The sequence below is a fragment of the Triturus cristatus genome, chromosome 5_2, assembly GCF_964204655.1.
Source record: "Triturus cristatus chromosome 5_2, aTriCri1.1, whole genome shotgun sequence".
In the NCBI taxonomy this organism is placed as follows: Eukaryota; Metazoa; Chordata; class Amphibia; order Caudata; family Salamandridae; genus Triturus; species Triturus cristatus.
The window spans coordinates 1,059,235,314-1,059,262,668 of NC_140588.1; the positions used below are offsets into that span (position 1 = coordinate 1,059,235,314).

The 27,355-nt window shown below is 53.2% G+C and overlaps 1 protein-coding gene across 3 annotated transcripts in view; it reads right to left on the reverse strand.

Moving 5' to 3' along the window:
* Nucleotides 1–27,355, reverse strand: part of EFNB1 (ephrin B1) — a 370,068-nt gene that overhangs the window by 84,904 nt on the left and 257,809 nt on the right. The window contains exon 1 of one of the 3 annotated variants that reach the window (XM_085608338.1): nt 25,379–26,353. The exons of the other annotated variants lie outside the window; for them this stretch is intronic. Coding sequence (XP_085464464.1) covers nt 25,379–25,506 — 128 coding nt within the window. The 5' untranslated portion in view covers nt 25,507–26,353. Of the gene's footprint in view, nt 1–25,378; nt 26,354–27,355 lie in introns of those variants that run through there. 3 annotated transcript variants of the gene reach the window in all.

Genomic DNA, 27,355 nt, shown 5'->3' on the forward strand with positions numbered 1-27,355 from the left:
CGCGCTCCTTGTCATAGGGTAGAATGCTATCACTCACATTGAAGTCACCCAATGGCTGGAGTGGGCTGTCCACGGCCCCCTGCTGTAGGCTATAATGGGTGAACACAAATAGGAAAGACACCAAGGGACTAAGTGGATATACAAGGACGGACTAAAAGCCCCTATAAGTATAGTATGCATATCATTTTAGAAATGAAAAAAGGTATTGGCCAATACCACGCCTAAATATTACGAAAAGAGGTATTGTACTCCAGCGGAAAGATACACAAGTACTACATAGAAAGCAGGTATTCCTTCCATAACGCGCTGGCTTGTGGCACGATGCCTCTTCGTGGCGCTTAGAAGCCAGCCGGTGCCCCTTCGATCAGAGGCTACCGAACTGGGGCGGCTGAAGCTCCCTTGGCCCTCCTGGGAGTCGGTCAGCTTTTGGCCCTCTTATGGTCGTGCTGGTTCCTGTCCCTTCTGGCGTGGGCTCGGGGTGGGGGAGGGAGGGAGACGCAGTGATTTAAGAAAGGGTCACAGGTGAGCAGTGGGCTGCCTGTCGTCTGACTGTTCAGGGGCATCTTACGTCGACTAGACTGCAGGCACGTTGGGGACTCTGTGCTCGAGGCTCGTGGAAATATTGCAAATTAAGTGGAAAAGAGTTAGAGAGATTCACATTAGCACAGTGCTTAGTTTGTAAAATATTAAGTGCCAGGGCTCTGACCAGGAGCCCACTGCAGCTTGCACCACCCATCGCCCCAGCATCGCTGCCAAAACTACTAACCATCTCTCTCGCATGTACATGCACCAGTTCAGATTATACCCGGTCCCCAAAGCTAAAGGAATGGCGGGGGAGGCAGGTGTTAGTTTTATTTTTTTTAATGTTTATTGTTTTCCTAACCAACTGTTATACTGCTCATCTCTAAATTACATGAGCAGCGCCACCTTGTGGCAGACTGCCCTAAGTGTTGCGTTGACAATTAGGTGCCGGTAACCAATGAAGTGCTGGTGCTCAGCACCTGAAAGCTCCGGCTCAAGTTAAGCACTGCCGGTTATCACCTTGAGCTACACGGCCCATCGACGTGATAACAGGCAGGAGTTAGCAGCCCACGACCAAAAGATCCAATCGGGTTCTTTACAGTCGTGATCGATCAGGACCAAAATGCAGAGACTTCGATAAGCCCACAGACTCTCAGGGCTGTCTCAGACCATCAGCCTACTGGGGACAATACAGGAGAGACATGGAGTTGGGCTTTTATCAGAAGCCACAATTTAAGAACTTGATTAATCTCAATCAATCAGGATTGATAAAGCACAACTAATCACCTGTGAGTCGCTAGCTGCTTCGTGGTGATCTGTTCAATTCAACAGCCAGGTCTGGAGTCCTTTACTGAATTTGTGGGGAGATGCGGTGTTCCTCAGGTGCAGAGTAAGGTCGACCCATGCTTTGGTCACCAGGTGAGAGAAGGAGCGTCCCCTGCTGTTGCTTTGCAGCTCAGAGGGGTGTCTGCGAAGAAGAGGGTGGGGCATCGGAGGTGTCTGGCCGTTTGGTGGAAGGTCATGCGTTTGTTGATGTATTCTGGTTGTTCGTTGTGCAGGGCCTTGTAGGTGCGGGTCGGCATCTTGAACCGGCATCTCAGGGTAGCTTCTTCAGGTGCAGGGTGATGCGAGTCCGTCTCGGAGGTTGAGGAAGAGTTATGCCGCAAAGTTTTGTATTTTCTGTAGTCTCTTCAGGAGAGGTCCATTCCTTCTTAGAAAGTAATCTATGTAAACATGAATTTGGACTGCAGAAAAAGTTGGTCTGCCCAAAAACAGCGAGTGATGCCGGCTGTGCAGGTCCACAGACGTAAAAGAAAATATTCTGTGAACTTTCCAGTCTTGTCGAAAAGGTCCCTAAACAGGTCTATTCAGAACCCCAAGAGAGGCATGGCGACACTGAACCACCCTCTGGAAGGGACCACAGCCTTCGAAGGCTACCAGCAGCAGGTTCTTGCCTGAATGTAACTTGTAGCAGCAGGTCCGATGCAAGACGGGGCCTACTGAGCCCTCATCCTTCAGGAGGCGACAAAACAAGGGCGCCAGAGTACAATGCGGCGCGTGGCCTGCAGTGTACATATGACCAACGTTAGACAAGGATCCTGACCTTCAAATTCTTCCATGATTCGGGCCCTGCTGAGACACCCATGTGTTCTTAGGAGAAGTTCCTGTAAAGTTGAAAGTTTGTAAACGGACGCCATCTTGCAAGGATGCCCTGAAGACTGAGGGCGGGGGCGAGTTCGAGGGTCGCCAGCCTTGCGCCGGGACCACCTCCCAACGGCCGTGGCACGGGAGACGAGGACGTGGCCGGGCCCCTCTGCAGCCACCGCGCTCCCAGAGAGCTCATTAACGCATACCACGCCAAGGCGGTAATGTTACCCCCGTCTCCAGGGCTGGCGGAATGTTTCCACTCGATAAAAGCGGGTGTCGGGGGCGTGAAATAGCTGCGGCCATCGCTCGACAGCACCCACCTGTGTCAGCTGTCAGCGGCTGGCGGGCCGGGAGCCGGGTCAGGTACCGTGGGACGGGCCATCAGACCGGTTCGGTTACACACGGAGGGCGCAGCTGCCACCGCGTCTGGCTCAGGGGGTCCCTTTGCCCCCTGACCTGCATCAGACAGTCAGGACCGCAGTCCACTGGCTGCCTGAGTGTCAGTGGGGAGGTCATAGGTCACTCTTGCACAGTGAGGTATGTATGGGTCAGGGGGGCTGTATGTACAGGAGACGTCTATGGGTCAGAGGGACGCACAGGCCTCTCTCGCACGGAGTCTCCATATGTGCAGGGCTACTGGAATTATGCGGTACTGCAAACCAATGTTTACGCACAACTATGGATTTGCCACCAAATCCATTATCTTCGGTATAATTTGCAGATTTGTAAAAAGCAGTTTTTAACTCATGGGATCAAAAGTTACTAAAAACGCTACTGCGCGAGCTGCTACGCAGTGGAAGGCATTCGTGGCGCAGAGACAGGCCCCCTTCAGTCCCTCATTGCTGTATTTAAGTGCTAAACTGCTGTGAGGCGAAACGTGTGCTTACTGTGTTAATGTGTCAAACCGTGCCATATTACGCGGCGTAACTTGCTTTGTCTTGCCGCAAAATGTAGCCGACCTTGCCACATGGCTTGGGATTCCCATGACGCAGCATTCGGGTGTCGCGGGTTTTGGGTCGGGGCCGGGCTGTTTATGCAGTGAGGGGGGAGGGTGCGGTAGAGCCCAATAGCTGCCAGGGTGTTGGCACCGAGCCTCTGTACATGCTGTGGGACAGACGCAGGGCTCGCTCACCCGCTGCCAGGGTGTGGGCCCTGGGCCTCTGTGGGTCAGAGCCCACAGGCTGCCAGGGTGTGGGCACAGGTTCTCTGTATATACAGTCAGTGGGTTAGGGGGACATTGAGCCCACCAACTGCTCGAGTGTGAACAAAGTCCCTGGGCATGCTTACAGTGGGGTGTGAACTGAGCTCACACACTCCCAGGTTGTTGTCAGTCTCTGCATAAAGTGGGTTGAGGGCACCGAGTCCGCCCGCGGCCAGGGTGCGGGCACAGAGTCGGTGTACAGACAGTGAGTGGGTCGTGGGTGACCAAGAGTCAATGCATGGTCTGCGAGGGAGGGTCTAGCCAGCAGATGCTCATGCAAGTGCCGGAGGTGGGAAGGGAGGGCACCCTTCGCCATACACCCCACCCAACCAGACCCCCTCTTACCACCCCCCACCCCCCTTCCCCAGATGCCCAACCTGACCGCCTATACCTGGCTTCACTCATTTCAGACCACTGAATCGGAATCAGGGATATGCTATTGGTACTGGTTCGTGTAGTGTGCCCCCCACCTGCCCCTGAATCTCGCACAGGCTCATGGGTAAGTAGCACACCGCTGTATGACGCACATGTCTCGTCCCTACTGTGGGCCCAGAAGCGGGCGCCCTGGAGGGCCAGTCCCCAGTCTGTGCCCACAGCGGGGGGGGGGGGGGGGGGGGGGGGGGGGAGGGCAGAAGAAGTTATGTTGCCTTTATAAGCCCCATCTTCACAGAGATCAAAGGGTGGCAGCGCTCCTTTCAGCCAGAGATGCCGCAACTGTTCCCCAGACGTCATTAAAGGGCCGGGAGAGCCGCGCGCATAGCTCAGCGGTCCCAGCTGTGATCTGGGGAGGGGCTGATGTGGTGGGGGCAGCTTCCACCAACCTCTGACCTGGTAAAATGATGCTGACAGGTTGTAGCTGCACCAATTATTTCAGCAATTAGTTCTGGTTAAGCAGGAGTGGGGGGCGCGGGGCCCCTTCCCACATTTGGCACCAAGAGGCAGCGGTGCGCACACAATATGGACGTGCTGGAGTGGGTGGGAACGCGGACCGACTCTTCAATACACCAGCCGGGGAGGGGGGGGGGGGGCTTCTGAAGCCCCGAAAGCACGGAAGGGGGAGTGTTCTTACAAGCCTCGGCGTATGGGACAGCCAGCGAGGGTACCCCAGAACCAGGGAGAGCCAGCGAGGGTACCCCAGAACCAGGCGAGGCCTGGTGTGCGGAAGAGCCAGCGAGGGTACCCCAGAACCAGGCGAGGCCTGGTGTGCGGGAGAGCCAGCGAGGGTACCCCAGAACCGGGTGAGGGCTGGGCATAAGGGAGAGCCAGTGACGGTACCCTAGAACCAGGCGAGGCCTGGTGTGCGGGAGAGCCAGCGAGGGTACCCCAGAACCAGGTGAGGCCTGGGCATAAGGGAGAGCCAGCGAGGGTACCCCAGAACCAGGTGAGACATCTTGTGCAGGAGAGCCAGAGAGCCGTGGAGAACGAGGCAGTCCGGTAATGCACCGGCGGTGTACTACAGGCAAACAAGCAATGGTGTACAACCGGGGTGCACTTCAGAGCCAGATAGAAGATCGTGTCCTGGCTGGAGAACCAGGCAAGCATGGCGTGCAGGAGACACAGGCAGATGACACTGCTGCAGAACTAGGCAGGCGGGTAATGTGCAGTGGGTGTGTTACAGAACCAGACAATCCATTGTGCGCTGCCTGCCTATGTGTTGTGCGGAACCAGAGAAGGAGATGGCAACAGCTTGACATACTGTACAAGCAGCCAGGAACCGTGCACATCTTTGTTGCAAAAACACACGAGAAGCTGTACACAGCCTGCCAGGCAGGTGGCACGGCCTGAGTGTACTGGAGGCCATGTCAACAGGTCAAGCTAAACATTCAATAGAGCAGACCTAAAGATTTGCTTTTCCAGGACACAAACTATGTAGAAGGAAGGACCCTTCACAACAATGAAACTAGTTAAGTGGGAGGAGAGAGCCTTGAGGGACACAGGACATCTCTGACAATCCCTCCGCTAGGAAAGCATGACCTGTGCGGATAGTCAGTTCACCCCCCTCCCCCCCCCCCCCACTCCCGGGTGGGGGCCCCCGCAGCCGCAGCTGTGGAGACAATGACTTTAGCAAGTGTTGGCGGGGAGACAACGAGTTCAGCAGGCCTCGGGAACAAGTCCAGAAGGAGTGTTTTGTCGTGATGGTGGGAGTGCTTACCTGGCTGTCTCGGAAACTGTGCACAACATTAGGTTACCTCTGAACCAATCAGAAGGCTCCTTTCCTGCGCTTCAGGACGTGGCCACCCAAAAAAAGATGCTGCGGTGGCCGCATTGCATGCGTGTGCACAGGGCCGAGGAGAGCTGGGGCTGTGCCCCCTCCGAGCACACGAAACATGTGCACACAGATGTGCGTGCATTCCACGTGCTTGGAGTGTGTACAGTCGCCGAGCCATGGATCCCCCCCCAGCACATCCCTCTGGCAAGGTCCATAGAACGGACTATACTGTGCCCAACCCACAGCATTGCCAGGCGCGCTCCATGCTGTGGTACACACACTGCCCCAGTAACCTTCCCCAGTCCAGGGTACAAGGCCTCCCTGCAGTGCCAGGGCCCTGCACACCAACGAGGGTAACGCTGGCCATGTCTGAACTGGGGTATGGTGAGCAAAATAACGATGGATTAAACCCAGATCTGTGACTGGAGGTGAATGTTTTGCCAATGTGCAACATTCCGATCATCTTGTGTGTTTTGCTGTTCGCCCTATGTGGGAAGGGTATGCCCAGACGTGGGTCCCGGGCTCACTGTGCCACCAGATTCAAGCTATCCTGGCTGAAGAGGGGTGAAACCACGAAACCGGTCCTAGGATGTTTGATTCCAGTCCAGGGAAGACATTGCTTGGCAGTTCGGGCTGGACTGTTCCCAGGAGGCACAGGGTCAAGACTGATTTGCATATAGCTGTGTCTGAACTGGTGGGGCTTGGTGAGCAAAATAACGATGGATTAAACCCAGATTTGTGACTGGGGGTGAATGTTTTGCCAATGTGCAACATTCCGTCCATCATCTTGTGTGTTTTGATAGTTTCCTATATACACACACATAGGGAAGGGTCATTTTCACAATCAAATGGTGCTGTCTTCAATAAAGACCTCCCCGAAGAAGCCCTATGCAGAATTTAGCAGATAAGCCGAAACACGGTTCCGTTTTTATTGCCCTCTGCTCCCACAGCTGTACTTTAGGGTATATTCCTAGTCGAAAAATGTACAAGTTTGTGATGGATTCTGCGGCGCAAAGGTGTGTGGTGCGGGAAAGGGGGTGAATGCCAGTTCTGCTTTACATGGTTGGTGTCCCCTTTAGGAGTTCAATAGCGACCCTACACCATCAACAATTACTTTTAACATATTCGATGACAGTTTATTTAGGATTTTTTTTTCTGAAGAGAATATGCCTACTGTGAAAAATGATTAATTAGTCTTTGCACCAATAAATATTAGACTGCCTTCTGTAAATTTCGGATATGTTCGAGATACGAATGCGAAGATTCGTCTTTCCCTCACAGCCACTTGTATGGCAGGGTCTGAAATTAGATTTGCAGGTTCCCGGGGAAACATTTATTTTGGAGTATAGTTGTTGAGGTTGCAAAAAAGAAAGTTCACACAAAGGTAGAACAGGGGGTGGGGCAGACGGCACCTCCGCCCCAGGGGGAACCACGGTTCAGGAAAGCAGCTAAAATATCGGCAACACAGCCAAAGTCAAATACGTATTTTAGGGACTATGACACGCAGATTATAACAGTTAACAATACAGACTGAGATGAAACAGTCCTTTCCAGATACTGGAATTATAGCAAGCCCTTTCCTACTGGCGCGCTTAAAACTAGAGTCTAATCTGAATTCTGAAGTCCTGCAAAACAGAAGTCTGGGCCCTGGAAACAAGAAGAGCAGAAGGGCAGCACCGCCAGATTTTAAGCTTGCATCTGGAGGGGACGGCTCAGCCCTTCATCCTTCCAAATGCATTTTCAATACGTTTATTTAGCTCACACTGATCTTGGGCAGGCACTGCTATTTGTCGCCTGCAGTGGGTATGAACCACCCCCTCACTGCAGGGCACCTTTGTTTCTCAGGTGGGGGTGGTTAATGAAGACCATTGCATTTGTGAAGCTAATCCCCCAATTATAAAACTAGAGGGTTGAAAGGGGTGGAGGTGTATATGATAATTCCTTTCTACAACATCCCAGAGCTCAGCCACAGACCCCTCCTCTCGTGACGTCAGCCAGGAGCTGGAACATGCGCGCCCTCACACACCTTTCCTTACACCCCCGTGCCCTATTGATACATCTTGCTGCTCCTGCGTCCAGGTGCGGATGGCACGAGGAAGTGGATGCCGGGTGACTTGGGCTGGCACTCACCCTGCAGGTGCCCACCGTCTCTCCACCAGCTCACCAGAGCTGCAATTACAATCCATGAATGGTTCAGTCCATAACAGACCACGTGGATAGCTGATGTGGCCACGCCCCCTCTGGCCCGGGCGTTCCGTCTCCTTTTCAGGCCACATGGACTAGAAATTCACACAAAATCTGCTGTACATCTTCAAAATCTGGATGAAACGTACACAACCGAAGGAACTGAACCACCAGTATTAGCTGCCGGCTGGTCTCCGGGAATCCCCAAGCAGCGCCTAGAGTCGGGAGAGGCTGGGCGCGTCGGTGCGCATGTGGCACGCACCTGCCCCCATGCCAGGCCAGACTCTGCAGGAATCCCCCACCCGAGCACCTGCGGCGGGGCAGCAAGGGCAGAAGAGAGGCCACGTTCTTCCACAGCAGCCTGGCTGCCCCTGGCACGCTGACATCACTGGCACTGAGCCCTGTCCAGGGAGGCAGAGCGGGGTGGCCACAGCGGCCCTTTTCGCCCTACGATGGCGATGGATAAGAACGTTAAAGAGGCGGGAACACCAACAGCTAGCCAATCAACACTGCGTCACGTGCCGCCATCTTCTGCAGCCTCTATAAAGAAGGAGCACCCACAGCGCCCCCTTCAGGACATTGTGCCAAAGTCTGCAGGAACGTTAATCGAACCGGAAGTAGCCAACACTCCCGGCAAGACCGCTGCAATGGGACATTTACACGAGGCATTCCACAGGCCAGTCTAACCTCAGAGTGAGGGCTCTCGCTGGACCCGAGGCCAAACAACTCACTCATGCCTATAGAATAACGCGCAGTGCTTTGGAGGTGCGACCTGCACTCATTTGAGCCGGTGTTTGGAGGTGGTGGACAACGGCACGGGAACTATCTTTCGTCGGCTGACTGACAGAGAAAAGTGACAGACGAAAAGAGAAAGAGGTACATGGGGGTAGGGAGTGAGTGACCAAGGGCGAAAAAAATGGCGAAGGGAAAAAGCAGGGGTGAAAAAACATGCAAGAACGAACTAAAGACGTGTGGTGATGGAAGGGAGAGACGTGATGTGGAGCCGAGCCCACGCAGTCTCGAGATTATGCAAACTCAGCATTTAAGTGCACAACCAATGGGCCCCTGAGTGGAGGGACACAAACCCCCACAGACTTTGGGCCCCTGCAGTTTTCTTCTCGCCAGTCCCCACAGCCAGACTGAAAACTCTGCTTCGCCTCCTCCTCTTCTGGGCGAGAATACTTCCGTCTGCATTAAGTCTGAGGTTTGTCTACAATGCTAATAATATTCCAAAGCTGGGCGACTGTTCGTCCGCCCGAGGCAGCGCCTTGTGGCAGAGGGAATCCGAGGCCTGTATCTAAACACCACAATTTACCAACAGAAAAAGGGATTTGCACAATCCTGTTGGTAAAAATCAAACATGAGAAAAAACAGATGGGAAATGGCCCTCCGCAAACACACCACGCTGTTAGCCAGCCCCATTAAGAAGGGAAAACTCCGAGTTCAGGGGTCAGAAGTGCTCAACAAACAAGGGGTTTACCCAGCAAATAGGAGGTGTCCTTTCATGCGCCGATATGGAACAGGAAACGGGCCCGGAGTTCTTGCTCCAGCGCCTGAATGTCAGCATGATTGCTAATGGCAGCAGAAATGTAGGGCACCGCGGCAGGAGGGCCCCGTGAGGATGCGGCCTACATCGGCGGCAGCGAGCCGCCGGGTCTTAAAGGGGCCGCGTACTGCCACACCAGCCGGCCCCTAGAAAACCTTGAACCCCATGACTGAGGCTCCATCACCAAGGCAGTCAGGCAGGACCACGAAGATTCTGGGGCTGCCTGAGCCCCACATCTAGAGAGAGCCCCCAATCAGAACAGACAAAAAGTTAAATAGACAGACACGCGTGAAAAAGCGGAGTCTGGAGATCGGGTACGCAACTGTTAAAGTGCGCTTTTGCAGGTGGTAGTGAGAGAATCCGATGAAGTGGTCATGGGTTGTGGGGGGTCACCCTTAGAAGTGACAAAGTTAATTCTGCGGCAGGAGTTTAAAACATAAAAAGGAAAACAAATCCAGGGAGATTTGTAAGTGTTTCTATTTTTGGTAAATAGAAACTCATCGGTCATAGGTCATGGCGTAAGAGGGAGCGCTGGAATTAGGGTCGGGTCTGCCAGGGATTAGAAAGATGGGGAGATGGGGGGGGGGGGGGGGGTATAGGTCAGTGTGAAAGATAGAACGGCTATCACAGAGCTGGGATTTGGGGCAGCGCTGAGACTAGAACCAGGACTATCACGCCAGTATGTGAGTGGCACAGCTGGGTTTAGGGGCGGGGCTAACATCGGCCATCGTTTGATTGGCAGGGCATTGAAGCGATTTGCAGAGATCAGTGTGTAAATGGAGGAGGCGCTATTGGGAGCGGGGTAGGCCTCCTTTGAATGGCAGGTCTGTTCCTCAGCAGCATGTCTGGGCATGCGCAAGGGGCTCGCACACGGCCTCCTGACCTCGGCTAGGGGCCTCCTGGTGACTCTTTCTAGGAAAGGCCCATCTTTAGGTCTGGTGACCCCCACAGCCGGTACTAAATTGCTCAGTAGACAGGCACCCTACATCTCGCCTGCCCTTACCGATCATCCCAAACCCAATACAAGATTGGAGGGCGGTCACGTGACTATGGGAGGGAGGTCACGCGACGACGCGAGGGATTTCTTGCATACCCAAACACTGAAATGAGAGTAAAACGGCCTGATTAAAAATGCCAGGAGGGATTAGGGAATACTTATCAGTAATTACGCAGGGTGGGGGGCTGGGGCTACTTTCTAAGGAATATTCCAAAGACTTTTTTTTCTTAAAAGTAAAGACAATCGAGGAATCTCTTTATCCCTTGGGTGCGGGCAGTAAAATCTGTCAGGGAGGCATTTGGCGCCGGGGGCAAAGGGAGAGCCGGGCAGAAGTCCTTCAAAGCGCTAATTCGTCTTTAATCTGAACTTTCACCACCTACTACGACAGCGTCAATGCACCTGCTGCTGAGGGCTCCGTGAAACCAGCAGACCACAGGTTGGTGGAATAGGCCACGCCTTTCATCTGTCTGGAGTGTTTTATTTCACAATGACATTCGCCGATGACGAATGTACATTCATGACAACGCTCTTGTGGGGAGCCCCCAATTAGCCCCATTACTCATTAGAACCTGGGCCGCTGGAATTATGCGGCAGGGAGACGGCCAAACTATGCGATAGAATAAATTATGCCGCAGTAAAAGTCAAATTCTGCAGCATAATGCGCACATTGGGATAGGAGTACTTCATTAATTTGTGATTTTCATACTTTTCAACATTGTCCAGGTTTTGGTTGCACCCCACTGGTACCAGTTGAGCACCCACATGTAATAATAAGCAAAAACAATTTTAGTCAACCTTTGCAAACAAAGCCTTCTGGTCGGCCATGCGTTTTGCTGCATCTTTAGTAACTTTTGAACAGTTATGTTATTTAATTGTGTACCGCGCACAGATACTCCGAGGAGAGTCCCAGCGTGAACCCAAAGAGAGAAAGAATAAACGCAGGGAAGTGGGGGCGAGTTAGTCAAAAAGGTGGGACTTCAGTTTTTTCTTGAATGGGCAGAAGTTCTGAATTCTGCAGAGAGCCAGAGGAAGCGAGTTTCAGGCCCTAGCTGCTCTGACCGCAAGTGAGCTGCCCCCACTTTTGATGCCGGAAGCGAGGGATATGGGCTAAGAGCTGAGAAGAAGATCGAAGGTGTCTGGCGGGGGTGTAAGACTAAAACCTCGTCTGGAGGTAGGAGGGGCCGAGGGCATGCAGAGCGCGCTGGACCAGTCAATGCTTGAAACTGGACTCGATTGGCCACCGGCAGCCAGTGGAGAAGACACAGATGCTGCAGAACACGGCTTCTCATCTGGATGTTGAACACAAGTCGTGCCGCAGCATTCTGGACAGGCTGCAGTTTCCGAAGAAGGTAGCCGGGCACACCGGTATACAGAGCATTAGCATAGTCGAGCCGAGAAAGTACCAGGGCCCGAATCACTGTTTCCTTAGCTGCTCTGGGGAAAAGCGGGAGAAATTTACTAAGAATTTTAAGTAGCCCAAAGCTGGCCCCCAAAGGTTTTTTGCAGGTTGCCCCAATGAGGCAGGCACGGGAAATTCCGCTGGTCAGAGAGATTCTCGAAATTGGGGGATGGGGGGGTCCCATAAAGGAGAATTTCCGACTTCTCATTGCATTGAAGCTGTGCTGAGGAAAGCCATTGAAAAACTGATTTTAGCCATGGAAGTGGAGCACTCAGATTTCCCCCAGGTAAACAGCAACTGGGTATCATCCGCAGAGGCTAGAATTTTGGCTGCAGTGAAAAGAAACCTGGTTGACAGTAAAGAGAGAAATGCCTTTCCGGGACTCTGGGTCTGATGCAGAACATTGGCTGCTGCTACCTACAGAAGTCCCCACAAGAGGGCGCCAGATTGCAGCTGCCTTCAAACAAGCCCTGCTGACAGAGATAGGGGTGCGCACACATAGCATTCGGCCCTGGCAACATAAAACTACTGGGTTGGCATTGGCAGGGCAGGGAGAAGGGTGAGCAGCACCACGTCTAGGTTTACATCTCCCATTTGCCCTTAATCTTTTCATCTTGGTTTCTAGCTTTTTCTTGCAATCTCCCCCGTGAGGGTTTTCTATGGACATTCCAATATTTAATCAGATCAATAAAGTAGGTGTACTACAGTTCAGAACACCTCCAAGGGTCTAACAGACAGTGTTTCTCGAGTAAGGGACAAGAAGAAAAAAAAACTAAACCGGTTTAAAAAAAAAAAAAAAAAAAAAAAAAAAAAAAAATCTGCCCATCAGCAACAGAAAACCCAGAGATGCTGCGAGATTAAGGTCCAGATAACTACAATGCACCACTACAACCACATCTATGCCAGAAATCAGAAACCAACCCACCAGTGCTCAATTTGAGCTGGTGGTTTCCGGTGCTGGGCACCGGCAATTAAATGTCAGCACTGGTTCTAGTGACAGTCCCCACACGGTGGCGCTGTCTGTCTAATTCGGATAGGAGCGTAACAATAAGTCAATATACAATAAAAAAAAAATACCTGCAAGTCAAATATTTATTATAGCTTTACGTGGCCTAGAACAGTGACTTGTCACACTCGAGCGGGATGGTTAGCAGTTGTGTTACCTTCATTTGCAGAGCCAACGGGGGCAATGGGTGGTGAAAGCTGGGAGGCCACCAGATGGGCACCCTGGCAATCACTCCCCCCCACTTACTTTTTTACGAATTAATCATTGCCACCCACCAACACACCGAACTTCACCCCCACCTGTGCAAGGCCTCCACAGAAACCTACGCACGAGTTTATGTGCAGCTTGTGGTAAAAAGGTGTGTGGCACAGAATGAAAAACACCCCCTTACAACAAATATTAATTGTGGGACACTCACCGAAACTAGAAACTATGATTCTGTAAACAGGCCGGCAGGGCAGGGAGTGACCCTTCTACACAGGACCCAACTTGGAAAGGCAGTCTGGGGGTACGGACAGGCAGTCTGGGGGTACGGACAGGCATAATTCACATACCTTACAAGGAAGGATTCCTTGTTTGGTGAGGGGCCGAGAGGAACTCTGAGGGAGTACACCCTCCTGTGGGTTAACACTGTCACTGTGAGTACTCCCTTGATTGACAAGTCTGCCATAAAAAGGTGTGGCTACCTAGAACAGTATGGTAGAACGATGGATGGTGTGCCCTATTTGAAGTATATAACACCACCCAAGTGTGGGGAAGGAGACACGTCCTTTTGTTATATTCCCTCACACACCCTAGTGGTGTCATGCTTCATCATCGGGACACCCCGACGCCTAGAAGTCAGGGTGGGCTCGACCATTATTTCTAGGACCCTATGGTCCTAGGACCATAGTATCCCTAGAAACCCCGAGTTCTTGTTTTTACTATCAGTGCCAGACCCAAGAATGAAGGGAAACTGGGGTCTGACATTGATTTTTAATCTTTAACCCCCTGGCCAAATATCATCTCAGTAAGCGCTCCCTGAAATAACGGTCGAGCCCACCCTGACTTCTAGGCGCCGGGGTGTCCCGATGCTGAAGCATGACACCACCAGGGTGTGTGAGGGGATATAATAACAAAAGGACGCGCCTCCTTCCCCCACACTTAGGTGGCGTTATATACTTCAAATAGGGCACACCATCGTTCCACCATCAACATACTTTTCTAGTTTGACCAATCTGCCATAAAAAGCTGTGGCTATCAAGGGAGTACTCAAAGTGATACTGTATGAAAAGGCAGCCCGGGGGTACGGACAGGCAGCCCCGGGGGTACGGACAGGCAGCCCCGGGGGTACGGACAGGCAGCCCCGGGGGTACGGACAGGCAGCCCCGGGGGTTTTCTGGAGACTGCTGCTCACGGGAGGCCGCTTCCCCCGCTCGCTCGTGCTTTAAATTCACAGATGGGCCTTGGAACCCGTCTTGACTTGAATCCATGCGCGGGCCTCTTTTGCCTGCGGCCTTCGTGCGCGGCTGCTTTCACGCTTGACTAATGCCGGTTAATTTTAGGGTATGTAAATTGATTAACAGTAATAGCTATCAATGGTCCCTAAGTGGGAATGACAAGATCAAACAGCATTTTATTCTCAGCTCGAGGGTCTTCGGCGTGTAAAGAGTGCGGGGGCGTTTATACCACAGAGGGAGCGGCCACGCGGTGGTTTCATCTGGGCCGCCATTGCTCTGCATTGCTCTTCTTATCGACACTTGAAGTGTGAACGTCGGAGACGCGTCCCTACCGGGTTCCACAATTGGAACATGCAGATGTACACGCATGACTGCGGTTTGCACCTACCTCGCGAGGATGAAAGGCTGGGTTGGGCCCAGAGCCCTGTAGGTCGCGCTACATCTGTGCGCAGCCCCCCGTGTTTCAGCCCTTGAGATTCACAAAGACTTCTCGTGTCTGGTCTGTGAGGTCTCGTTAGCTTTCCTCCGTGTTGAAGGGCCAGGCGTTCACTGGTATGTGAAGGGAGGCCTTTTGGTCCTGGCCGTAAAGCGTGCTGAAAAGAACGCAGATTCGTATAAACTTTATATTCTGTAGCACTAGAAGTCGGCAGGGTTATTTAAGCGCTAGGAAAGGAGTGGCTTCTTCTAGGCCCAAACATCTTTTTGCTACGTCTAGAGTCACAACTGCTGTGGCCAACAGGCGCACACAAATCTACCGCCAGCAGCAGGAGTGGATAATAGGCACACTGCAGAACTAGCCAACCCCCGGTGGAGTGGCCAACGCATGCGCACACAGGTCTACACTCACAAGATAGTCACCAACATGCATACAGGCCCCACAGCCACAAGTTACAGTGGCCAACAGGCACAACCATAGGCCCACAGTCAACAGGGACACTGAGTCACAAGCTAGAGAGACAGCAGGCATGCACACAGCCATGTGCTAGAGTGCCCACTGGCAGGCTCACAAGTCAATGCAGCCACAATGCATGTAAACAGTCACAGGATAGAGTGGTAGCAGGCTTGTTCACAGACGTACAGTCACACGCCTTCTGCTCCTGCCAGCAGACGCACAGGTGTCACAAGCCCACTACTCGGGCCAGTAGGTGCACACGTGCGTGCCTCACAAGCCTGCTGCTCGAGCCTACAGGTGGGCGCGTGCGTGTCACAAGCCTGCTGCTCGAGCTAATAGGTACACACGTATGTGTCACAAGCCGTAGATGTGTGCGTGTCAAGCCCGATGCTCGAGCCTGCTGGTGCACACGTGTGTGCGCGCGTGTGTGTGTGTGTGTGTCAGGCCGATGCTCGCGCCGGCAGGCACACAAGTCCCTTGTCGCCCTCACAGGAAAGCAGTAATTTTCTAACCTGCGGGTAATAAAAGTTCTCCGGCGGCCTGTGATGTTTATAGGGTATTAGCCACGGGGACTCCTGGTTTCAGTAAAAGGAAAGTGGCTTGCACTCGCACACCTGTCTAAAAAGAGTTCAAGCGAAAGAGGTGCTTCCCCACAGTTCCCTGCCCACTGAAGTGACCCTGCCCCACATCTGTAAGCTGCAGACGCCACAAATATTTTAAAAACGCAGGTTTAATCGAGCAGCGATCCTCAGTGGGGGTATAATAGGAGCACAACACAGGGCGGGGGTCCCGCCATCCATCAAGGCTGGGTAGGTTATGGACCCCAGAAGGATGGAGTGCGGGGAGGAGTCTATTAAACTGACCCTGGACCAAACCGACCCACTCTCCCCTGGACCAAACCACATTATTTACACAAATTAACTTCTCTCAGGACCCACAAATTACAAGTCAACATTGGGGTGCCTAAAGTGAACTAAATTTAAAAAAATATACGAATGACTAAACTTGCGCCCCCCTCCCATGACGACCTAGTGACATTAACGCCACATATCCAATCTACGTGACGCCCCTGGGTGGAGCTCCTGGTCGGTCAATACAGCAAGAGAGGGCCTCCTGCAGTCAGAGTAAGGACTCCTGGGGTACCAAGGGAGCCCAATAGGGAACGGAGCTGAGGAAGGGAGGGGGCGAGAGATTGGGGAATGGATGGAGAACAGTCATTGGATGGGGAAGGAATGAGGCACGGTAATGGGGAATGGATGGAGAACAGTCATTGGACGGGGAAGGAATGAGGCACGGTAAGGGGCAGAATTGCTGAGTGAAGGGGATGAGGTATCCTGATGTTTTGAGGCTATGCTAAGGTTGTTTGAGGTTGGTTTGTAAACTGGCATTTATGCTTCATGGTGGCATGGTGTGCAGTTATTACACAAGCGGGCGTGAGAGGGAGGGGACTGGCAGAGGTGCACTTTTCTGTTGAATGCAGATTTTCACTAAGTGAAAAGAAGGTCCAGTTTCCTATGGCGCCTGCTTTCTTGTGCCTCTTTTTAGGCGCTTGATTTGGAGGTCTTTGCACCGGCGCTTCCGGATTGTTGCCCTCGGTATGTTATGACTTTCTCTCCCACGAGCAGTAAAGTAAAACGCCGCTCTGTACAGGCAATAAATAAAACATTAAAAGCACGGCAGGACCACTTCCACGAGAGGGTGAAGTCTTTGGGTACAGGCCTCACGAGGGCACGAGAGAGAGCTACCACCAGGTACCCGCTCTCATGGCATAAAATCCAAGCGCATGTATTGTCAGAGGAGAGCACGGCGACGCTTCCTGCCCACATGTGGCACTACTGACACTTGTGACCATCACCGGCGCTCGTGATAAAAGTGCACGCTCACTTAGTGATCCTCGGCACTTGCTGGACAGGCCGATGAAAGGTGGGGGAGGAGTGCGCCCTGCACGGCTCTGCCCGACTGCAGCACTTTCACATGTGAAGTAAAATCGATAGTTCTTAACAAGAAGGTTTTTTAATCCGCGTGTGCCCACAAGGCCCTTATACTTCTATAGAGTATAAGAACCCCAGACATGGGATACATTTAAGAGTGACACACATCTCTATGCACCGCTCCACAATCTTTCCGGTGGAATGCCGTTTTAATATAAACCCTTCAACATGGGTTTATTTGGTGGAGAACTGGCGCTTCTTGCGCGGACGGCCACCCGGCGCACCTCCTTTTAACAGGACAGTCCGGCGCACCTCCTTTTAACAGGACAGTCCGGCCTCTCACCCACTGGAGCACGTGTAACCGGGCAGTACAGCCGGTCCCTGGACTACTGCCCCAGTAGGTGGTAGGAGCAACCGACCACTTGGACGTAGCTGCGGTTTCATGTTTGGACGAAACAGCCTCGTGCAGAGAGCATTTACACCCCTTTCAGAGTGAGGCCGCTCGCGCCCCTCGATTAGTAAAAATAACGTATGTGGAACTTTGGATAACTTCTAGAAGAGTTTTGCACCAACGCTGCCAGCAGGCAGCACGTATTTCAGTGAAAGTACATTATTTAGAATGTGTCCTGAATGTTGTGGAACGTCAACGTTTTGCCCAAGGCCCGTTTTGTTACTCAAAGCATCAAAATAACTAAACGTGAAATAAATGCAGGAGAGAAAACTTTCTTATCAAGACAAAACCTTCAGAGGGAACATTGGTTTCACCGTCCGAGTTGGCATCCCCAAGCGCAGAAGACAAAGGGGAGACTCAAGCACACGGTGTGCGCACAGACATGACCAGATCACCAAATGTGAGGTCTGTCCACTTACACTGTGACGGTGCCCACCCAGGGGCATCAGCCAGTGTGAGGACCGTCTACAGTGTGGGGTGGGGGGGGGGGGGGGGAAGAGAAGAGTGTGTCTTCCCCGTGGTATCGACCAATGTGAGGTCCGTCCACAGTGGGAAAAAGAGAGTGTCTACCCCGTGGTATCAACCAATGTGAGGTCTGTCTACTTACACTGTGGTGGTGCCCACCCTGGGGCATCTGCCAGTGTGAGAACCGTCCACAGTGTAAGTGTGAGTGTCTACCCCGTGGTATCTACCAATGTGAGGTCCGTCCATAGTGGGAGAGAGTGAGCAATGGTGCACCCCATGGCATCAACCGATGCGAGATGTCCATTAGTGAGAGTGGAAGTGAATGGCCCCCCCGTGGCATTAACCAATGTGAGGTCTGTCCACTCGTGTGTATTCCCACCTCGCAGCATCAACCACAGTGAGGTATGTCCACAACATTGTGTGTGCCCCCACCCTGCGGCACCAACAAATGGGAGTTCTGCTCACTACAGTGTGTGCGCCTACCCCACAGCATCAACCAGTGAGGTCTGTTCACTAGTGTGTGAAGCCACCCCGCGTCATCAACCAATGTGATGTCTGTCCACAAACGTGAAGTCTGTGCACCACACTGAATGTGACCCCACCTCGCGCCATGAACCAGTGTGAGGTTTGTCCACTACAGCGGGTTTGTGCCCACCTGTGATATCCCCAAATATCAAGTCTGCCCACTACACTCGGGGTACGTGAACCCCACTATGCCTCCAGACGGAGGACTACTGCCCGCAGCTATTAGGAAATATTGTTCTCCATTTCTGGGAGCAGCAGCACCGCGATTTTAGATGGACTATATCCAACTGGGGGGGGGGGGGGGGGGGGTGTCATGGTCCCTCCTCAAAGCGAAGCCTCTTTCTGAACAAGCCCAGAGCGAAGTCTTCCACCTCGTGCCACCCCCCACAGAACACTTCACCTGCACAAATTGGCTTCGCGTTAGGACGACAGGAGCCAGGGAAAGCCCCCTTCTCAAGTACAGGTCATCCTTAAGAATTCTGCCCCCCCCCCCTACATTAAGTACAAACTTGGAAAGAGATCCAGAATGACAGGCAAACGCACCGTCGGTCCCACGCAAGAAGGGAGGCCTCAGAGACGCTGAACTCGCACCCTCTGGGAAGCACGCTTACCCAGAATGCTTTTAAACTCACAAACAAACAAAGCTATGACCGTGGGCGCCAGACAAGGGACGCTCCCAAAGCGGAAACACCCGAGACTGTGCATCAACTACAAGTCCCAAACTCCACAGAGCTCTCTTCTTGGGTCCATCAAAGATTGCGTAAAATCCAGATTTTTAGCGCTAAGATTTGTCCTCTCATCCACGAAAGATGCGCTGGGCCCGTGGGCCCCAGAACAAAGCTCACCCCATGCACGCGGCGCCAGAAGAATCTATTTTGCTTATAGCCTTATACTGTGCAATGTCCCACTTTGCACCTGCACGCAGAAAGTTCTGTAAGTAAGAGTGGCGCTAACATGCATCACTGCGGAGAAGCCATTTAAAGTCTGTGCGCAACCTGCCCGAACCCCTACCTAAATGGCCCCCTCCTCCATTGCACTTTCTACCCACTGACACTTTTATTCTTGTATGTTTGACACCAATATGGATAATTACTATAGAGTTCTCCTGACTCTCGCGCGCTTTTGTATCTTAACTGTTTGAACACTTGGAACGGGTTATTTTATTCCCCCCCCCCCCCCCCCTCCATTTACACTTACTATGCACTGCCACTTTTATTCTTGCATTTTTCTCCGGAGTGCTTTTGTATCATTTGTTTTTAAATTTGCCACGTGTTCTTTTCATCAGTAAAGGTTTTAATTTACTGCATCGCGATTACTAAAGCTCCTGGGTGCGTGGAAGGCTTCCCACATTACAGATTTACTTCAATTTGGCAGCTCACTCCAGTGCCCCGTTGTAAGCGGAGAGAAAATTTAAGTCAAAGCTACCATTGAAATAAACGTTTTGCAACAAACCATTTGGAGCAGTGAGTGGGACATGGGTGGAATTCGTGCAAGCCCCCCTAATGACCCTGCACTGTAAGGAAGGTCCCCCACGCCTACCACCCCCCTTCACTACACATGAAGAAATATATATTTTTAAAAGACCCCCCTTTTCTCCTGCAATAAGTAGGCCACTGACGCGAGCGAGCGCCGGAAAAGGCACATTTGAATATAAAAAAGGAACTACTTATGCAGTTCAGAAATTCAACCACTAAGTGGATAGAGGGCCGGATTAGAGAGTCCGGGGGGATTCGGGGGAGCCCCCAGCCCACAAAGAGGAAATACAAGGAGGCATTTCATTTAACCTTGACAAGATAATCAGCCTGTCTTGCACGGAGCAGTCTGCTATCAGCGCCCACTTTTCCTCTCTCCGTACAAGGAAACTATTTTAAAGTGACTTCAGGGGCCAGGGGGCTCATGAGGGGCCACCCACCAATTACTGTGACATTAAAGCTAGAACAGCCACGCCCAGGAGCAAGGCTGGGATAGGATATTTGCTTATTCGGTTTGGCATTTTTCCCTGTATGACTTGACTATTTGTACAGCGCTGCGATACCCTGATGGGTCATGTTTGCGCTACAGAAAACTTTCAAATAAATCAAGGCATCTTGCCAACGAACATATCCGAATGTCTATAGGCAGCACAGAAGGCCAGTGTCCTCTCGACCTTTGCCCTCACCCCTATTTTTTAGGTCTGGCTTGACGAAGCAGTTGTCTGCAATACATAGTGTTACCAAATCTTTAATTTATATATAGAGAGGCCATTGGCTCCGCCAGGAGGTGTACTCTCTCTCTACACCCTATTGGCTGTTTAGTCTAGCCTTCCTTTTAAGGGGTGCTACCATTGCAATGCACGAAGAGCTACTCTACACCCCCAAACTACACAAAGTTATCACATGTGCATTCTATACTGAAAGGCCACTTGGTGTTCACTGCAGTGTGTTTTTCCTTTGTCCGAAAGTCAAAAGCATGGCCAGACCCACAGCCTGTCTGATGTCGGTTACTTATATTTAGGCCGCATCGTTTTACGTCATGAAGCCAGACTCACCCCGAACAAACATGGCTGCTAAAAGGAGAGGTTTATTAATTAAGAAAGGGTCGTGGTGGCGAAAGCTTTGGTTATTTACAGACCCACCCAAGGATAATACTTCATGTTTCAAACAATTGCAGAGGACAGAAGGTGGAATCCATTCATTAAAGTTACCAGGCGGCCACAAGCTGACTGGGGGGCTTGGGCAGGCACATCTCGTGAAGGGGGTACCTACATGGGGTACAGACACGCCGCCATCAGTGTGCCTTGAGGGGCCTTTCAGACATTATAAGGGTACGAAACCGCAGCGCTCACGGTGTGGGCGACAGAGAATCCACAGCTCGCTGGGGGGCACTGAACGGCGTGCATTACTGGGTGAAGGCGGTAGGGAGGGCCTTGGCACACATTACACCCATTAGATTCATTGATGGGGCATGACGTCTAGTAACTGTCACATTTCCCCGGAGTGTTGGTCGTAGAGCGGACCTCGCCTCATTGGCCAGAGAGCCCTCCCTCATGACCAGCCCAGTGCAACATTTACGCTCTACAGGGCTTGGGGGCGAAGCGGGACACATTCTGGGCAGTGCATCTTACACGGTTGCCCAAGATCAGACATTCTGAGGGCAAAGTTTGGGGAGTAGTTGCTGCCTTCAATGTGACCTCCGTTCCTCTGACATTTTAATACCCAGAGGCCTTTCTAAGTCTCAATTATCCATCTGTGCTGCGGACAACCTCTGTACTGATCTCTGTACTGGGGTGAATGTATGACATTGTTCTGCATTCTGTCCATCAATTGTTGTTTTGACAACCAGGTGGGCAGGACATATTCCGAGGGACACGAGATTCCATACAGAACACAGCAGATTAAAGTCTCACATAGAAGGCTAAAAAATGAGAAGGAGGGTATATAAAAAGGTGTCCTCCTGTTGGTCTGTAACATGCCAGGCTGGACCGAGGGAGTCCGTGGCGAGCCCACCGGTGCGCAGACGATGCTGGCCAGAAAAGGGGGTCAGGACCGGAATATTTGTATTTTTAGACCGGACTAGCAGAAGCCGAGCCTTTGTTTGCACGAACTCTGCACCAAGAGACGCGGGGGAAAAAGCTACAATTCCTGTTTCTCTTAACTGGTTACAAAAGAACGAAAGCGCAACGGAGACCTCTCTGAAGGGGACGTGGGAAGTCTGTCCTCTGAAAACGTGCGTTTCTGCTCGGGGAATACGGGCTCTTTTAGGAAGAGTGGAGCTTAGAACCCATCCGAGCGCCGCACGTGAGCAGTACATGTATCGATTGAATCTATACAGAGGAAGGCACAGCCAGATTATAAAACAACGGACGAACTTGAAGTACGGGGTGGCAAATGTGGCGGGTCCAAGGGGAGTCTCCCGAGATTGGCACACCTCACCCCCGCAGGGTTCCGGGTCAGACCCTCTAAGGCACGGGGCGGAAGGCTGGCACAGGGAGGGCCGCTTCTGATGGTATAGCTGCGTATGCATTCCGCCATCTCTGAAGGGTGCGCTCTGGTAGGTTCTTTCAATCGGCCACATCCTGCCTCCGGCTGGCATCAAAGTGCCCATGAGAAGTTCTTCTGCGGCCAGGGGGCAGGAGGTTTGCTGTGCCCTGCCCTGTCCAACAAGTTTTGTTTTTCTCCAGACCCCATAAGAGGCCTCACACCTTTGCGGCAGCGGAGTTTCTCTGTGTCTCGCACTGGTACAAGTTCCTCTTGCAGACAGTATCTTTGCTGTGTTATCCCTGGCATGTATGTCCCTCACGCCACAGGAGACCACAGGTCACCGACGCACGCAAGGCGACGAAGATTTGGGGAAGCCTGCTAACTCGCGCAAGACGCACGCAGAGCCGTGGTGTGACCCAGGCTCGGGTGCGGACCGCGGGGGCAACAGGGGGCCATCGCCCGGAGCGTGTCCCTCATGGGCAGTCCCCAAAAGCCAAACACGAGCTCCAGGCGACGGGAAACAGTTGCCAAAACTAATTTAATAAACTAGTTTACTGATATTTAAAAAAAAAAAAACGCTTCAGAGATGAAGACGGTACACTTCTCCTACGGTGCCCCGGCCTCCCTACAGATGGGACGGGGCCTACACCCGTCACCGGGGCATGGAGAAGGCAGCATCTCGACTTGAGAAAAGTACTCACTATAGTTACACACACCCCTTCTTCGGACAGATCTCTGCTGCGCCTTGAAGCAGGATACCCCGGCACTATACAAAGACACCCAATGATGAAACCGGGCGAGGCCGCAGAAATCCGCGGCCTTTCCGCTACATTCCGCTCAAACACAACCACGAGCTTTGCCCTGTGAACGCAGATGCGACCGGGCAGTTTAAACGATTATTGGGGCGGCCAGGAAGGAAAATGGAACCTCTAAAATTGAAAATAGATCCCCATAACGTTTCAAAGACCCCGCACTCTCGGTTCACGTGCTAGTATAACTACAGCGTAAAAGGTTTTGCAGCAGCATCGCAGCACAGCGCGTGAAAGCGCGAGGCGCTACAAAGGCCCGCCACTCACAGGTAACGGTGGAAGAGGTTCGGCCACGACAGCCCAGGTGGACGTGCAGGTGGATTCTAGCGCCCAGCCTCCACATAGCGCTTAGAAACTAAGTGGGCCAAACATCTAGCCCCCCCATTTATAGAGTTGTGTAGTTCTCCACAACTTCCCGAGGTGGCACCGGGGCTGAGGGCACAAAGCCGCACGGCCAAGACAGCCTACGATAATTGACAGCCCGGTATGAAAAACGCACCCAGTGGTAGATGAGATACATCCCTGCAGCCTGACCCGTGCCCAAGAACGGCCTGGAGGCGCCTGGCCCATGCGTGTCACTGACGTGTACCCGGCCCACCTAACAACCAGAGCTGCAGTCCCATCACACAAGCCTGCGGCCTGGAGGGCCGGTGCCATCTCCGGGAGTGCCGCTGCCGGCCCGGCACCTATACACCTATACACCGCCGCTCACCGAAGGCCTCTTTGCCGTGTTACCCTTTCTTGCCCACGCCAATACTCCTCCGCATAACTGCCCAAAGCGTGCCCTGGCATCAGCGCTTAGAAGCATCTCACCGAGGGTTGAGGTGAGAAACAGGGCACGGTACGCCTATGAAAGGGCGCAGCGACACCGATGAGGTAGACATGAGGGCAGAGAGTGGTTCGCCTCTTGGCGCTATCTGACCATCTTAAAGAAGTGGAGCTGCTGATGCAAAGAAGATTACCGTCCAATACTGGGACATTTACTCCCTTCGGACCAAACCCGCGGAAGAGGGCCTCGCTCTCCGCCACCTATTTGCCCCCTTCGCCCCGCGGGTGAGATGTACAAGATAACAGGGCTCGTTTCTAGCGTATGCCAGGAGGCGGTGCTCCAAGGAGCACACACAATGATCCGCATTTTGCTTTCGTGAATATAACAAAAAACTACAAAGGCACGGGAGCGTTTGCATCTCAGCCTGTGGAAACAAGGTGTGGTCCGCGTGACATTCACTAGCGCCTCGTGACTTGTACACGAACCTCGACCCGGTGGGTGACTGCGGGAAGAGCAGGATGGGACCCTGGAGAGGGTATGCAGAGCTCCTTTCTTAGAGAGAAGGTCTCCAGCCAGGCCCTCCATGCCCTAGAAGCGGACTCACAGAAAGAAGCCCCCGCGATGTCTCAGCGAGTTGACACCCGACCTCGGGTACAAAAGCTGCATTACACCCAATAATACAACTGGGACTAGAATGCAGGCCTCCGTCGGCCTTTACTCCGCCCAAACACAACAACGAACTCGCACTTATGGGAGTATAGCGCTGGAAGAGGCCGAACGGAATAGGGCCGCCGAGACAGCTCAGAGGGTGACATTCGACCAAGGGTACATAAGCTGCATTACGCCGGGGTTAGCGCGCTCCGGTTATCAGCTTTCTAAGGCGCATCATCCGGGCGTTACACAATACTGAGGGAGAGTCTGCGTTACGTGAAGGTGTTAAATGAAGGGCTTCGAAGCACTTCCTGGCGTAAGTTATTTTGTGGTAATAGTGGCAAACAGCAATGCTTACAAAGCGCACAACCTAAAGTAACCGATCTCCATGTCTGGACCCCGAGGGCCACCCCGCCGCCCCCACAAGTGTGTGCGCTACTCTATTGTGTGAAAGATGCCACGTTTCCCCCGACTATAAGTGAAGCTTCTGCGTCCCTAGCCTCGGTTCAAATAACCCCCCCTACACACACACACACACACACACCTGAGCTGCAAACACGGCATTGCTCAATTACTTTGCACTCCACCAGTAGGCGCTTTCATTAAGTGGTGAAGTAGGCGCTTTCCAACTAAGAGGTCGAGTGCGCTGAAAACCTTGAGAGGGGTGCACGGACAGACCCCAGAAGCCATGATCACTGTAGTGCCGGGAATATTAGTATGGACAGGGCCGCGGCAGCGCAGCGGACCCTGAGGTGAGGGACAACGTGAAATCTTACTTCTGGTTGCGAGAACTCCAAGACACCGCCTCCAGGTTCTTAGCCAAGGGAAGGGCCACCCTGCACAGCACCAGCACGACCCCAAAGAGATACCTCCAGAGGCAGCAGGACATCCTCCTGCCGGGCATGGTCCAGGCAGCCCCAAAACACAAGCGCACCAAGATCCCAACAATTCCACGGGCTCCTCCGGCGGCGCGGCGAATCCACCACCCGAAAACTTTACACCTGCATCCGGCAGCCAAAGCAAATCGTGGTCGGAGGCCAGCAGCGTCAAACCGCAGCAGACGATAAATGGATGCGAGCAGCGCCCACCTTCAGAATGCCCTGCCTCCGGGCGCTAGATGGGAGCGATGAGCAATGTTCTGGGATGGAGTGGAATGCGAGAGATGGAGACAATGAGTCTGTGGAGTGAGGCCGAATGAATCCGAGGTGTGCAGGGGTATTCCATGTAAATCCACTGCAGGGCGGACCCCCGAGGGTGCCGGGAGCGTCCCGCCTGCCCCACGCGCCTAGACAGATCCTTATTGTACCGCGGGTCTCCGATGCCCCCTCTCAGGGCGGATCCGAGGGGTGGGCGCCATGGGTCACCCCCGTGCCTGATGCACCCAACGTTGTTCGTGGAGATGTGATTGAGGGTGGGCAATCGGCTGCAAGAAACTCCCAATATTCTTCCTGGAGGCGAACTTTCCTTTAGGTCTCACTTTCCCTGGATCCCCTCTGGGCTGCGCAGCGCCTCCTGGAGCTGGCTCTCTGGCGTCGCCCAGCGCTTCCGAATCGTACCAACCCCAGTGATGTACGCGTGCTCCTCCAGAAGCTGCTTCCTTTCTCCCCGACACAGACTCCTCTTCCCCCGCCTGTGCCTGCTTCTTTAACCGTGCGTGATGTCCGCGTAAGCTCGCAGTGCCCTCCTTCCTGCGGCGTACCGTGGCTTTCTGCGGCAGGAGACGCGCTTCTTTCGGGCGCCCAGCTCAGACTGACGCGCCTCCCCCGGCCGCGCGCACACTACCGCCCTCCCCAGGCCACGCCTAACGAGCCTGACAAATCAGCGCGGCGCCTGCTGCCTAGCCGCACCCACCACTGGCCGGGACAGCGCTCGGCTCCGCTGAAACCACGCCCACTTCTTAAAGGGACCGCGTCCTTGTGTAAAAGCAGAGGCTTGGGAGAAGAGCGCGCAGAGTGTGAATGAGCTCCGTGCAGAGCGGGAGCTGAGGAGTTCAGGAGCCTCAAGGCATGGCACTGCTGACTGTAGGCACGGCAGGGCGCGCACTGCACAGTAGAGCCACCACTCACGGCACTCCTAACCTGCAGCTGCACCACAGCAGCAGGCCTCTCCCACTGCACAGTGGCATATCCAGTCCACCACACAAAGATAGGATGGCACTCTACCCCCACTGCACTCTGTCCGAAGGCCTACACCACAGCACGGACACTACACTGGAGCTATGGAAGGTCTCACCTACTCTACCTTGGAACTGGGGTGATCCTTACCTCTTGCACCATGGCAGGCATCACAAGCCTGCTGACACCATCACAGGCCTCACGTGCTGCACCCAGAGCTGCTGCACAGAAGGGTCCACTTATTACCAGTGGAAACCTGTGTGCCCACTGCACCCTGTGGAACTTTGGGAACCCTCACCAGCTGCACAAGCCAAGTCTCACTCATGAATCGTGACACCGTGGCAGGCCTCACCCACTGCACCACAACTATCTTCACTCACGGCACCCTGGGAGGCACCACCACCCGCTTCATCCACCGTGATAGGCCACGGCAGTCTCACCCAACAAGCCCTGGCACCAGGACAGCTCTTTCTAAAGTGCCCCACAGTAGCTTTCACCCATGGTCTACAAGGTAACACACACTGAGGGCACAGGGCAGTCATCACCCCCTCTCCTCATCACCACCCCCTGCCCGCCTGTTCACTGCACCTCTGCCCGTCTCTTCACTGCACTTCGCCTGCCTCTTCGCTTCACCTGTGT